Source organism: Symphalangus syndactylus, chromosome 6 (assembly GCF_028878055.3).
Source record: "Symphalangus syndactylus isolate Jambi chromosome 6, NHGRI_mSymSyn1-v2.1_pri, whole genome shotgun sequence".
Lineage (NCBI taxonomy): Eukaryota > Metazoa > Chordata > Mammalia > Primates > Hylobatidae > Symphalangus > Symphalangus syndactylus.
The window spans coordinates 52675637-52690571 of NC_072428.2; the positions used below are offsets into that span (position 1 = coordinate 52675637).

General features: G+C 44.3%; 1 protein-coding gene and 1 long non-coding RNA gene across 6 annotated transcripts in view; one reads left to right on the forward strand and one right to left on the reverse strand.

Moving 5' to 3' along the window:
• The window catches only part of LOC129484586 (uncharacterized), a 54836-nt gene extending 40284 nt beyond the window's left edge, over positions 1-14552 (reverse strand). For 2 of the 4 annotated variants that reach the window (XR_008658469.2, XR_010121335.1), the window contains exon 1: positions 14227-14552. This is a non-coding gene — a long non-coding RNA (uncharacterized lncRNA). Of the gene's footprint in view, positions 1-197; positions 361-705; positions 770-14226 lie in introns of all 4 variants that reach the window. The other 2 variants (XR_010121336.1, XR_010121337.1) reach the window with 2 other exon arrangements.
• Positions 7859-13035, forward strand: FOLR2 (folate receptor beta). Of its 2 annotated transcripts, none has more exons than XM_055282803.2 (5): positions 7859-8068; positions 9646-9819; positions 11963-12151; positions 12269-12404; positions 12563-13035. In XM_055282803.2, exons 1-5 carry the CDS (start codon positions 8042-8044, stop codon positions 12853-12855), a joined length of 819 nt encoding a protein of 272 aa, XP_055138778.1. In that variant the 5' UTR covers positions 7859-8041; the 3' UTR covers positions 12856-13035. The 2 variants fall into 2 exon arrangements, with proteins under 2 accessions (XP_055138778.1, XP_055138779.1); XM_055282804.2 differs by having other exon boundaries at positions 7859-8062.
• Positions 14553-14935: the final 383 nt, after the last annotated feature.

A 14935-nucleotide genomic window follows, 5' to 3' on the forward strand; every position in this document is an offset into this window, starting at 1 on the left:
TCCAGGGCTATGCTCCTTTGGAACAATTGAGAAAAGGGGAGGGAACATCTAGTTCCCATTTTCTCTCCAGAAGGGGCTTATAGTACACTTCCAGTGGCTACTTGATGACCTAACAGCTAACAAACTTGCACCATGGAGATCATGGGGCAAACAAACAATAGCCCGATTACAGCTTTAGCAAGGGAACTTCATGAAACTTGCCTCTGGCTCACCCTATAAATAAATCCAGGTCTACTCATTCTTCCAGGAAGGAGCTTGGCCATGCACTGAGTGCCACAACTTCTATGGTTCCAACCCTGGGATCTGTCTCCTTAATGACCTAGCTCTTGAAGTTGATGGAGCTTCGCATTCCTGGGTGGGCTGAGACCATAGAAAATGAAGAGGTGAACATATAATAGGCACGCTTCCAACAGCTATTTCCCCAGGATCAGAAGGCACAACCTGAATGTTAGTAAAGGCATTTGCCACAGATTTTCTCCTCAGCTTAGTGCAGAAAGAATGGGAGATAAACACCTGTATTCAGGTTTACCATAAAGATAGAAGTAGCTGAAACACACACCCAACACTCCAACGTTTCCAGCTACACCTACAGAGTCTGGCTCTTGCTTTACTGGTCTCAGAATACTGAAATGATATGACATAAACTCCAGGGGGGCACCAAAAACAGAATAGAGGTCTGGACAAACACAAAGACTTGAGAGGTACCTTAAAATCTCTGGTCAGACAGATAGGTGAGAGCCTTCTCCTACACGAGGCCAGTCGGACAAGACTGAAAGAGATAGTGATATGGTCAGGCTTTGTGTCCCCAGCCAAATCTCACCTTGAAGTATAATCCTTGTAATTCCCATGAGTCAAGGGAGAGGCGAGGTGGAGGTAACTGAATCATGGGGGCAGTTTCCCTCATGCTGTTCTTGTGATAGTGAGTGAGTTCTCAGGAGATCTGATGGTTTTGTAAGGGGCTCCTCCCCCTTTGCTTGGCACTTCTCCTTCCAGCTGCCTTGTGAAGAATGCGCGTTGCTTCCCCTTCACCTTCAGCCATGATTCTAAGTTTCCTGAGGCCTACCCATCCATGCTGAACTTTGAGTCAATTAAACCTCTTTCCTTTATAAGTCACCCAGTCTTGGGAAGTTTTTTATAGCAGTATGAAAATGGACTAATACAGATAGTTATTTTATCTAATGTGCAGAAACCAACACAGAGAGTCAAGGAAAATGAAGAAATAGAGGAATATGTTCTAAATAGAAGAACAAGATGAATATCCAGAAACTGACCTCAGTGAAGTGGAGATATGTGATTTACCTGACAGAGAATTCAAAATAATGATCATGGAGATGCTTACTGAGGTCAGGGGAGTAATGTAAGAACAAACTGACAATTTCAATAAAGAGATAAGTATTTAAAAAGTACCGAATAGAAATAATAGAGCTGAAGAATACTGTAACTGAAATGAAAAATTCAATACAGGGGTTCAATAGTAAACTAGATCAAGTAGGAAAAATAAATAGTGAATTTGAAGACAGGTTACTGGAAATTACACAATCTGAGGACCAAAAAGGAAAAAATAATAAAAAAAGAGTGAAGATAAGGTAAGAGACTTATGGAACACCATGAAGCATAACGACATACACATTATCAGTATCTCAAAAGGAGAAAACAAAGAGAAAGGGCTAGAAAACATATTCAAAGAAATAATGGCAGAAAACTCCCCAAACCTGGGGAAAAAAATAGAAATCCAGATCCACAAAGCCCAAATGACATCAAATAAGATTAATCCAAAGAGACCCACATGGAGACACATCATAATCAAACTGTCAAAAGTTAAAGACAAAGAGAGAGTTTTGAAAGCAGCAAGGGAAAAGTGAAATATTGCATGCAAGGAAACCCATAAGATTATCAGTGGGTTTTCAGCAGAAACCTTGCAAACCAGAAAGAAGTAGAATAATATATTCAAAATCCTTATAGGAAAAATAAATTTTAACCAAGTACAATACTAAGTAACCCTGTCTTCCAAAAAGGGAGAATGATAAAGACTTCCTCAGACTAACAAAAGCTGAGAGAACATATCACCACTAGATCTGTCTTATGAGAAATGCTAAAGGGACTTATTTAAGCTAAAAGAAGAGGATGTTAATTAATTAGTAACATTAAAATATATGAAAGTATAAAACTCACTGGTAAAAGTAAGTATGTTGTCATGCCCGACGCAGTGGCTCACACCTGTAATCCCAGCACTTTAGGAGGCTGAAGCAGGTGGATCGCCTGAGGTCAGGAGTTTGAGACCAGCCTGGGCAACATAGTGAGACCTTGTCTCTACTACACAGGTGTAATTTGTACCTGTATAGGTAATGTAATGATATTGACAAAGGAATTTAAGACAAAAATTGTTAAGAGACAAAGGAAGTCATTTAAAAATGATAAAAAGGTCAATCCATTAAGAAGACATGGCAAATATAAATATAAATGCAACTACCAACAGAGTCCCAAAACACATGAAGCAAAAAATAACAGAATTGAGGAGAGAAATACTTTATTCAACAATAACAGTTGGAGATTTCCATATCCCACTACCAGTAGTATTTAGAATAACTAGGCAGTAGAGAACTTGAACAACACTATAAACCAACTAGACCTATCAGATATCTACAGAACACTCCAACCAAACAACAGCAGAATATATACTCTTCTCAAGTACACATGGAACACCATATTTTGGGCCATTAAAAAAGGTACCAATAAATTAAAAATAATTGAAATAGAAGAAAATATCTTCCCTGATCACAATGGAATGACATTAAAAAATAAGAACATTTAGGAAATTTACAAATATGTATAAATTAAATATACTCGTAAATAACCAGTGAGTTAAAGGGTAAATCACAAGGGAAATTAGAAAATGCTTTAAGATGAATGAAATGAAAACACAAAATACCAAAACCTAAGGGAGGTAGCTAAAGCAGTGCTTGAAGAGAAATTTAGATTTGTAAATGTCAATATGAAAAAGAATAATAATCTTAAATCAATAAGCTAACCTACTACCTTAAAAAAAAACAGAGAAAGGGCCGGGGGCGGTGGCTCATGCCTATAATCTTAGCACTTTGGGAGACCAAGGCGGGCAGATCACTTGTGCTCAGGAGTTTGAGACTGGCCTGGGAAGCATGGCAAAACACTGTCTATACAAAAAATACAAAAATTAGCCAGGCGTGGTGGCATGCGCCTGTAGTCCCAGCTACTCAGGAGCCTGAGGTAGGAGAATCGCTTGAGCCTGGGAGGCAGAGGTTGCAGTGAGCCGAGATGGCACCACTGCACTCCAGCCTGGGTGACAGAGTGAGACCCTGTCTCAAAACAAAACAAAACAGAAAAAGATGAGCAAAATAAACTAGGAAAAAGAAGGAAATAGTAAAGATCAGAGCAAAAATAAATGGAATAGAGGATAGAAAAACACCCAAAATCAACAAAATAGTTAGTTCTTTAAAAAGATCAACAAAACTGATGAGCTTTATCTAGATTGATCAAGAAAAAAGGAGAAGAATCAAATCAATAAAATCAGGAATGACAAAGGGAAGATCAGTACTGACCTTACAGAAATATAAAGGATTATAAGGGAATAGTATAAACAATTGTATGCAACATATTAGGTAACACCGATAAAATGAACAAATTCCTATAAAGTCACAAACTACCAAAGATAACACAAGAAGTAAAGAATACAAATAGATCTGCGACAAGAGGTTGAGTTAGTAATTTTAAAATTTCCCACAAAGAAAATTTCAGCCCCAGATGGCCTCAGTGGTGGTTTCTACAAAATGTTATTTATTTATTTTAAAGACAAGGTCTCACTCTGTCACCCAGGCTGGAGTACAGTGGCATGATCACAGCTTCCTGCAGCCTCAACCTCTTGTGCTCAAGCAATCCCCTCACCTCAGCCTCCCAAGTAACTGGGATTATAGGTGCATGCCACCATGCCTGGCTAATTTTTTTTATTTTTAGTAGAGACAAGATTTCACTATGTTTCCCAGGCTCGTATCAAACTCCTGAGCTCAAGTGATCCTCCCACCTCTGCCTCTCAAAGTGCTGGGAGGACAGCCATGAACCACCGTGCCTGGATCAAATGTTTAAAGAACAATTCATACCAATCCTTTACAAACTCTTTCAAAAAATAAAAGGAGGAAATATTTCTCAACTCATTCTATAAGTTGTATTATATGAGCCAGTATTACCTTGTTATAAAATCGGACAGATATCACAAGAAAAGAAAACACAGATCAATATTCCTTATGAATTAAGACATAAATCTTCTTAACCAAATACTAGCAAACTGAATCCAGCAACAGGTCAAAAGTATATACTATTACCAAGCAGGATTTATTCCAGGATTAGAAGTTGGTTTAGCATACAAAAATCAATTGATGTTCACCATATTATAGAATAAAGGACAAAAACCACATGATCATCTCAATTAGTGAAGAAAACCTTGTTTGACAAAATTCAATATCCTTTCATGATTAAACAAACGCTGGACAAACTAGAAATAGAAGGGAACTCAATCCAAAACCCAATGAAGAGCATCTCTGAAAAAACACATAACATCATATTCAATGGTGGAAGGCTTTCACCCTAAGATCAGGAATAAGAAAAGGATATGTACTCTCACCATGTCTATTTAAATTGTACTGAAGGTTGTAGCTAGCGCTATTATTCAAGAAAAAAGAAATAAAAGGTATCCAAATTGGAAAGCAAGAAGTGAAACTATTTTTATTCATAGATGATATGATATTGTATACAGAAAATTCTAAGGAATCCATAAAAACAATATCATTACCACTAAATGAGTTCAAGTTTCAGGATACCAGATCAAAATACAAAAATCAATTGTATTTCTAAACACTAGCAGTGAACAAATATGAAAATGAATTTAAGAATATGATTCCATTCATAATAGCATCAAAAAGAATAAAATATGTAGGAATAAGTTTAACAAAAGTAAAAGTTACAAGTAAAAGACTTGTAACTATAAAACATTGTTGAAAGACATTAAAAACCTAAATACATAGAAACAAATTTCATGTTCATCAGTCAGAATACTTAATATTGTTAACATGGCAATACTCTCCCAAACTGATCTACAGATTCAACTCAAGACATGTCAAAATCCCAGCTGTCTTTTTTGTAGAAATTGACAACCTGATTCTAAAATTCATATGGACATGAAAGAGATCCAGAATAGCCAAAGCAACCTTGAAAAAGAAAAAAATTGGAGAAATGACATTTTTCACTTTCACAACTTACTACAAATCTACAATAATCAAGACAGCATGATAGTGGCATAAGGAGAGACATATACATCAGTGGAATCGAACTGAGAGTCCAGGTTTTTGACAACGGTATTAAAACATGGGGAAAAGAATAGCTTCAACAAATGGTGCTGGGACACAACTGGATATTCATATGCAAAAAAAAAGTTGGACCTTTATCTTACAGCTTTACACAGGTGTAATACACTTGTATAAATACATCTTTATACAATATTAAAACAACTCAAAATAGATCCATTACCTAAATAAACATAAAAACAAAAATGATGAAAGTCTTTGAAGAAAACCTAGGCAAAGAGTTTCATGACATTGAATTAGGCAATGAGTTATTGAATATGAGACCAATAGCACAGGAAACAAAAGTAAAAATAGATAACTGGACTACCTCAAAATTAAAAACTTCTGTCCATCAAAGGACAATCAACAGGCAACATACAGAATGGGAGAAAATATTTGCAAATCATATACCTGATAGAGGGTGAATCCAGGATACATAAAAGAATACCACAACTCAACAAAAAGAAAACCCAATTTTAAAAATAGGCAAAGGACTTGAATAGACATTTCTCCAAAGAAGATATACAAATGGCTAACAAGCATGGGAAAAGATGCTCATTGTCACTAATCATTAGAGAAATGTAAATCAAAGTCACAATGAGATATTGCCTCACACTCAATATGATGGCTACTATAAACCCAAAACAGGAAATAAGTGTTGATGAGGATGTGGAGAAATTGGAACCTTTGTGCACTGCTGATGGAAATGTAAAATGGTGTGGCCACTACAGAAAACAGTGTGGCAGTTCTTCAAAAATTAAATATAGAATTACCATATAATCCTGCAATTTCACTTCTGGATATATACCAAAAAGAATTGAAAGAAAGGTCTTAAAGACATATTTATATGCCCATTTTCATAGCAGTATTCTTCATGATAGCCAAAAGTGGAAGCAACCCAAAGGTCCATTGACAGATAAATAAATAAAGAAAATGTGGTACATACCTATAAGGAAATATTACCCAGCCTTAAAAAGGAATGAAATTCTGATACGCCTTACAACATGGACAAATCTTGGGGACATTACACTTAGAGAAATAAGCCAGTCACCAAAAGACAAATATTGCATGATTCCACTTAGACAAGGAACTTACAGTACAGTAGCCCAAATCACAGAGACAGAAAATAGAATGGTGGTTGGCGGGGGCTGGGGAAAGCGAAAATGAGGAATTGTTTAATGGATATAGAGTCAGTTTTGCAGGATGAAAAAGTTTCCAAGATTGATTGCAAACAGTATGACTATATTTTACACTGCTGAACTGTACCGTTAGAAATGGTTAAGATGGCACATTGTATGTCATGGGTGTTTTTACCACAATTTTAAAAAGGCCATCAAAAATTGCTTAATTATGTTTTCAGAAATGCCAGATGGTAATATATTGCTGTTTAACAGATTTGAGACAATTTTAATTTTTCTGTGACCCTTGACTTCTATACCTCAACTTCTTTTTTTTTTTTTTTTTATTGAGATGAAGCCTCGCTCTGTTGCCCAGGCTGGAGTGTGGTGGTGTGATCTCAGCTCACTGCAACCTCCGCCTCTCGGGTTCAAACAATTATTGTGCCTCAGCCTCCCAAGTAGCTGGGATTACAGGCGCACGCACAGCACCACGCCCCACTAATTTTTCTATTTTTAGTAGAGACAGGGTTTTACCATATTGTCCAGGGTGGTCTCGAACTTCTGACCTCAAGCGATCTGTCTGCCTCAGCCTCCCAAAGTGCTGGGATTACTGACGTGAGCCACTGTGCCCGGCCTATACCTCAACTTCTACCTATGTCCACCTGGCTGCCCATAAATTAACCCAATAGCTGTCACTTAAGCCTACTCAATATGTGCCAGGCTTTTCCCTATACAATTGTGAACAATTTTCTAGTGCGCAAACTGAAGCTCAGTAAGGTCCAGTGACTTTTCCCAAGGTTGTGCAAGAGATGGAGCTCTCATTGGGTCCCAGTGGCCTGACCCTAAAGCCTGGGTTCTTTTCCACCAGACCTAATCTCCATCGAGCTGGCCTTATCCTAAGAACCACTTGGGGTATCTACAAAATCCAGATGCCCCCTGGTGATGAGCAATTCTCTAGGTTTTGATGAAAGTTGAATGTGTGGATGCTGGAATGAGTAAATTAACAAGTAAGGAGATGAATGCAAACAGGAATGACTAAATGACCGGGCGCAGTGGCTCACGCTTGTAATCCGAGCACTTTGGGAGGCCGAGGCGGGCGGATCATGAGGTCAGGAGATAGAGACCACAGTGAAACCCCATCTCTACTAAAAATACACAAAAAAAATTAGCCGGGCCTGGTGGCGGGCGCCTGTATTCCCAGCTACTCGGAGAGGCTGAGGCAGGAGAATGGTGTGAACCTGGCAGGTGGAGCTTGCAGTGAGCCGAGATCGCGCGCCACTGCACTCCAGCCTGGGTGACAGAGCGAGACTCCGTCTCAAAAAAAAAAAAAAAAAAAAAAGGAATGACTAAATGGACCGACTCAGGGAGTCTTGAAGAGGGTGGGGTCTGGAAGGGAAGGAAGAGAGGAAGGAGAATAGCTAAGTAGGGAGATTTCACTCGGTGCTTACCAGAGCGTGTTGTCTACCCTATACTGAAGACAGAGGCTGTGGGGACAGCCTAGGGGCCTGGATCTATTGCCTACTTAGAGAGAGGCCAACTCAGACACAGCCGTGTATGCTCCCAGCAGCAACGGAGGTTCAGGCAAGATGCCCGAAGGAGGGAAGGGTGACAAGGGCAGTGGGGAGACTTGGAGAGTTTGTGCAGAGGGGAGGAACACACCTTTCTTTCTGGAGTGCAGTGGCACGACCTTGGCTCACTGCAACCTCTGCCTTCTGGGTTCAAGTGACTCTCCTGCCTCAGCCTCCTGAGTAGCTGAGATTACAGGCACCCGCCACGACGCCTGGCTAATTTTTGTATTTTTAGTAGAGACGGGGTTTCATCATGTTGGTCAGGCTGGTCTCGAACTCTTGACCTCGTGATCCACTCACTTCGGCCTCCTAAAGTGCTGGGATTACAGGCGTGAGCCACTGTGCCCGGCCACATCTTTCTTTAGAAAGATCATGCTGGCTCCTGTGGGGAAGGCAACTTGAAGGGGAAGAAATTGGAAGAGGGAAGACTTGACACTAAACATAGAGTCATGGGCAGTAAGTTTTTGGAGGGACTTTTACCAGAGAGATAGAGGAAGCAGTCTCCATTATCCACTCTTTGGTGACAGAGCCCAGAGGAACAGCTCTGTAATGGCTGGGGGTGGGGGCAAGGGCAGCAATGAACAGAGGAGGAGAGGGATGCTCCTGTTGTTGAGTGCCTTCCAGGACACCAAGTGCTGGTCTGGCTGTTCCAACATGGGAAACTTTCATGTTGTCTCTCAGATCTAAGGGTCTCTCTACATTTTTAAAAAATTTATTTTTAATTTTTTAAACTTCTATCGTTTTTCAGGTGGTTTTAATTACATAGATAAGTTCTTTAGTGGTGATTTCTGAGATTTTAGTGCACCAGTCACCGGAGCAGTGTACACTGTACTCAGTATATAGCCTTTTATTCCTCACCCCCTCCTCACCTTGCCCCACCCCCAGTCTATATCATTCTCATTTGCATTTGTTTTTTGAGAGGTAGGGTGAGGTCTGCTGCATTAGCCCAGAGACAGCTGAGGAGGCTGGAAAGGAAAATGGCTTTCGGAGAATAGGGAAGGAAAAAGTCTGAGGAAGCAAAACTACTTAAAAAACACTGCTCTTTCCATTTCTGTATCATTTAACCAAACACCATCCTGAGGGTTCTGTCACTTGATCCTCATGCTGATCTGAGAACTCGGCAGAGCTGGGTCACTGCCTTCCCCAGGGCTAACCTGGTTTCTAAGCTGGAGCAAGACCCCAGGTGATCCAGCATCTAACCACAGAACCCTTGCTGGACGGAGGGTGAAGACATTATGTGTCCCTGGCTCTGTTCAGGGAAGCAGGGCATAGACCTGAAGAATTTAATTACTTGTCATAGATAAAGCCTAGAGAAAAGGTGAGGGCGCAAAGTATCTCCTCCAAATTGGGAAGACTCCCGCAGGGCTCACTCACTAACACCAGTTCTCCTGAGCCCTTAAAGCCTGGGGGTGAGGGAGCTCTCCTGGTCAACCCTGTCTACCCTAGCGTCAGGGAGCTTCAGGGCTCCAGCATTGAAGGAACAGGGTCTGACCTCATTTGCCACCATAGGGATGGGGAGACTGAGGCAGGAGGTGAATGGGCTCCCAGCCTGGAGCCCTTTCCCCTCAGGACTTGGTTTCCCTACCCTAGCTCTGCCTGCAGGGACAGAAAGATATGGCCTGGAAATGGATGCCACTTCTGCTGCTTCTGGTCTGGGTAGCCACCATGTGCAGTGCCCAGGACAGGACTGATCTCCTCAATGTCTGTATGGATGCCAAGCACCACAAGACAAAGCCAGGTCCTGAGGACAAGCTGCATGACCAAGTATGGCTGGAGTGTGCCTCTGCTAAGGAGGGGGCCGGTTCTAACAGGGAGGAGAAAGTCAGGACGGTGGGAGAGGGATTGAGGGGTCAGATACCTCCACATCCTGAATTTTTGCTGTGGGAGAAGATGAAGGTGGAGTAGGAAGAGTGGCCGAGGTGATTTTAGTGGGGCCCTCCCCAGAGGTGGATACCATGTTGACAATGATATTGAGTCGTCATTCGATGGGCACCTGTCAGTTGTCATGTGTTTTTTGTACAAAATTTCATATTCCCAGGGGTTCTTTGATGTAGGTAGATGATATTCTCCACATTACACAAGTAAGTGAAAATGAGGCTCACAAAAGCACATGGGCCCACACAGGAGCTGGACATGAATGGCCCCTGTGGAGGGGTAGGAATAGGACTGGGTTAGGCTCCTCCTTTGGTGGGCAACAGACTAGGGAGGCGCTGGCTTTTCCCACCCTCACTAAGTACCAGTTCCATGGAGTGCCAAGGGAGAAGAGGAGGAGGTCCTTCTGGCTGTAGTTTGAGGCACAGGGGCTGGACATTCACACAGTCTATATACATGTATGCCAGCCAGTGGATTGCAGCCTTATTAGACTCAATGTCTCACTTTTATGACAGATTTTTTTTAGATTCTGTTTTCTATCCTGCAATGAAATTCAAAGAACCTATTTGTATGCATAATTTTTGCAAATGTCAACATAATGCTCTGTAATATATAGGAGAAACACACAGAAAGTAACTTGTAATAAAATAATATATATTTCAATATGTCAGTTCTCTGGTATGACTACATTAGAAGGCATTAGGAAATAGCACATGCTTGCTTTTGTCATAAAATCATTATAAGTGGGGAGCTACAAATGAAGATTGATACAGGTATATTCTATTGGTGACTTAAACACTCTAAGATACTATAATATACACAGTGTTACTGTTGATGTCATACTTTTCTAAAATAGTGAGTAATTCTAGTAGAACAAAACACATAGTACAGCCTTCTATTTCATGGTATTTGCAGTCCTGGAAAACCCAGTCTAGATTAAAATCTTGTGAAAATATGATGTGCCTATATGTAAGATAGAGATAGATTTAAAAAGTAGGGCTTTTGCTTACTTTTTTTTTTTTTTTTTTTTTTTGAGAAGGAGCCTCACTCTGTTGCCCAAGCTGGAGTACAATGGTGTGATCTCAGCTCACGGCAACCTCCACCTCCGGGGTTCTGGTGATTCTCCTGCCTCAGTCTCCCAAGTAGCTGGGGCACCCACCACCATGCCTGGCTAATTTTTTTGTATTTTTACCAGAGACGAGGTTTCACCATGTTGGCCAGGGTGGTCTCAAACTCCTGACCTCAGGTGATAGACCTGCCTTGGCCTCCCAAAGTGCTGGGATTACAGCCACGAGCCACCACGCCCAGCCTGGCTTTTGCTTACTTTTTCCAGCAAATATTTTCATGGGCCTACTATGTGTCTGGCACTGGCCTAGCCACTGGGGACACAGATCTTACTGCATGCCAAGAAGAATAAATATATTCAAACTCCATTACTGCATGGCTCGCTCCCTCTCTTCCTTTGCTCAAAATGTCACCTACCAATGTGGCATTTCCTAACCTATTTAAAATTTCAGCAATTCCACATTACCATTTCCTGCTCTAACTTTTCCCATATCATTTATCATCTCCTGACATACTATATATATATATATAATATATATATTTTAAGTTTCTTACTGTCTCCTCTGACCAGAATGAAACTTCCATGAATACATATTTGTCGGTTTTGTTCTCTTCTGTATTCCCGGCATCTATAACCGTGACTGGCATAAAGTAGGTGCTCAATAATTTTTAAATGAGTAAGTGGAAGAACTTTTTATGAAGTGTTACATACCTCATAAATGATAACTATCATTCCCAAGACAGGGTTTCCCCTGGGCTCCCACAGTCCCCTGATCACACGGTTGTAATTGTGTTTCCTCCAAGAAAGGGGTTCCTGGAGGCCTAGGACAGAGGGACCATCACCTGGGAACCTGAGTGTTCCCAGGACAACCTGCCTAGGGCAGAGGAGTAAGAACCAAATGGGGGAGAGACACGAGGTGGCAGGAGGAGGGTATGGGGAGGCACTTAGTCCTGTGTCTTCCCCACCCAGTGCAGTCCCTGGAAGAAGAATGCCTGCTGCACGGCCAGCACCAGCCAGGAGCTGCACAAGGACACCTCCCGCCTGTACAACTTTAACTGGGACCACTGTGGCAAGATGGAGCCCGCCTGCAAGCGCCACTTCATCCAGGACACCTGTCTCTATGAGTGTTCACCCAACTTGGGGCCCTGGATCCAGCAGGTAGGGTGTCTCCCCCCCACCCACCCCAGCAGACTGCCATCCCCCTCAGTCACTTCAAGGTGACGGCTACCAGCATCCCTGGCTGAGAGGAGCCCTGCCTCCCCACCTCCCACCCAGGTGAATCAGAGCTGGCGCAAAGAACGCTTCCTGGATGTGCCCTTATGCAAAGAGGACTGTCAGCGCTGGTGGGAGGATTGTCACACCTCCCACACCTGCAAGAGCAACTGGCACAGAGGATGGGACTGGACCTCAGGTGAGGGTGATTGAGTTGGGGTTAGGAAAAAGGAGATTGAGGTGGGGTTTGGAAAATCCTCAAGGATTCGGGGTGGGGTGAAGATTTCTGGGGGTGGCCAGAAATGAGCTTTGGGCACAGGGGCTGAATGTCTGTGTCCACCATGTCTCTCCCTGCAGGAGTTAACAAGTGCCCAGCTGGGGCCCTCTGCCGCACCTTTGAGTCCTACTTCCCCACTCCAGCTGCCCTTTGTGAAGGCCTCTGGAGTCACTCATACAAGGTCAGCAACTACAGCCGAGGGAGCGGCCGCTGCATCCAGATGTGGTTTGACTCAGCCCAGGGCAACCCCAACGAGGAAGTGGCAAGGTTCTATGCTGCAGCCATGCATGTGAATGCTGGTGAGATGCTTCATGGGATTGGGGGTCTCCTGCTCAGTCTGGCCCTGATGCTGCAACTCTGGCTCCTTGGCTGAGTTCAGTCCTCCCAGACTACCTGCCCTCAGCTTGAATAACCAGGCTGGGCTCAGCTCAGCTCCCACAAATGACAGCGTCTTAAGCATGCTTCTATTAGTCACCTAACCCTCTGTCACCCAGTCAGTTCCTGCTCCATGGTGAGGCCAAGAGTCACTTCTAATAAACAGACTGATACATCCATGTCTGTGGAATTATTTTGGTTGTGAGTTTGTGGGTGGGTGGGAGACAGATTCTATGGCTTCTGGATTCCTTCAAATTAGAGCAACTAGACCTGTGTTTGAATCCCAGCTCTGCTACTTTGTGAAAATGAAACAGTTGCTTCACTGCTCTAAACCTTTGTTTCCTCCTGGATAAAAAGAGGTTAACAGTCCTGCCCTCAGGCTTGTGAAATATAGAGGAGCTGTTGCCTAGAAAGCCCGTGAGCCCAGTGTCTGCACATTAATAGTCTTCAGGGATCCTGTTGCTCCTGTTGCCCCAAGTGGGAGCCAGGTCCTGAGCTTATTTGTCTTGGTCTCCCAACAGCCTCCTGGTCCTCCAGCCCTTGTCGGCCTGGCTCTGTGCTCGGCTCTGTAACAGGAAAGCTGGGAATGGGAGTCCAGGAAAGGGTTCAGATTGCCAGTGGGATGAAAAAAATTCACAGTGGGATGAAAAAAACGTGATGCACACTGAAGGAGCAGAGTTGGGGCTTGGGGCTCTCAGAGAAAAAACAGAGCCAATTGGAGAGGGCAGTCTGGGGGTTCCTGGAGTGGAATACTCAAGAGCCTGGAACTGGTCCAGCGCTTCGGTGTCCTGGAGGTGTGGCTGGAAGAGTTAGAAACCCTTAAGGGCTTCCCGGGGTCAGGAGCCTCTGGCACCTTTGTCTCCTCCTGGGATTGGTAGATATGCCTGCCTATCTTGAGGGGATTGCTCTGTCTTTGCAAAGCCCTCGGGAGCTGGACCTAAGTTATCTCTGGGTCTCCCAACACCCCTTTCCCTTTGGATAAGTCTTTGTTTGCACACTCCTACTACAACTGTCCCCAGAGAGGCCCTGGTAAGCCTCTGAGAACACTCTGCAGGTAGGTGGCCCAGCTAGGACTAGAACCGAGGTGTGCAGACTCCCAGTCCAGGTCTCTCCCCCACTACCAAGGATTCCCCTCACATCAGGCTCATCTTTTCTTATGCTAAAAGGTGGCTGATGAGGAAGGTGGCACAGATTGTAGGATGAGTTATTGGGTTCTGGAGGCACTGTTGGGTGGGTTGGTGGATCTCTTAGTTATTATATTTATCTAGTGTGGAAGGCCCCACAGAGCCCCTTCCACGTCCCAGGCTCTGCTCCAGCTGGGTTAAGTCAATGCATATTTGAAATAGAGGAAGGAGCTTGCGGGACTGACCTGGGCTCCGTCAACAGGTTCAACGTAGCAAAGTGAAAGTTCTCTCCCAGGTTAAAGGGATTCTCCCACGGCGGCCCAAGAGATGGTGGCGGCGGGCGCCCGGCTGGAGGCCTGCGCCTTTAAGGAGCCAGGGGGCGGAGGGGCGGGGCAGGAAGACGACTCCCCGGAGACGCCGCCACCGGCTAGGTCTTTTTTTGGGAGGGGGCGGGCCAGACCCTTTTATGGGCTCCGCCCCCTTTCCGGCGGCCGCGTCCCCCCTTCCGCCCTCGGCGGGAGGGGAGGGAGCCAGGGGGCCGTTGAAGCGGACCCCGTCTGGGAGCTCCCCGCTGGGCGTCCGGCCCGCGGAGGCGCGAGTTTGCTGACTCGGAGGGAGCCGCTGGGGCGGGGGCGAGTGCTAATAATACCCGTTCGTTCCGCAGCCGCGCTTTACAGTTGACACAGCTGTCACCTTCGTTCCTCCTTAATTAATAATAAAAATAGCCGCCGTTCGGGAGCGCGGGCTGGGTGCCAGGCCCGGTACCGAGCGCGGTACGAGGCCGGCTCCCAGAGCCGGCCCTCGCCACAGGATCCCCATTTTCCAGAGCGGGAAGCCGAGGCTCAGCCTCGCGCCGCGACTTGCCCGAGGTCACCCAGTGGGCCAGCGGCTCCGGGACCGAGGCGCGGGGCGGGGTGAGGCGGGGCGCTGTGCTGCCCCCGGCTCCCCGGGGCG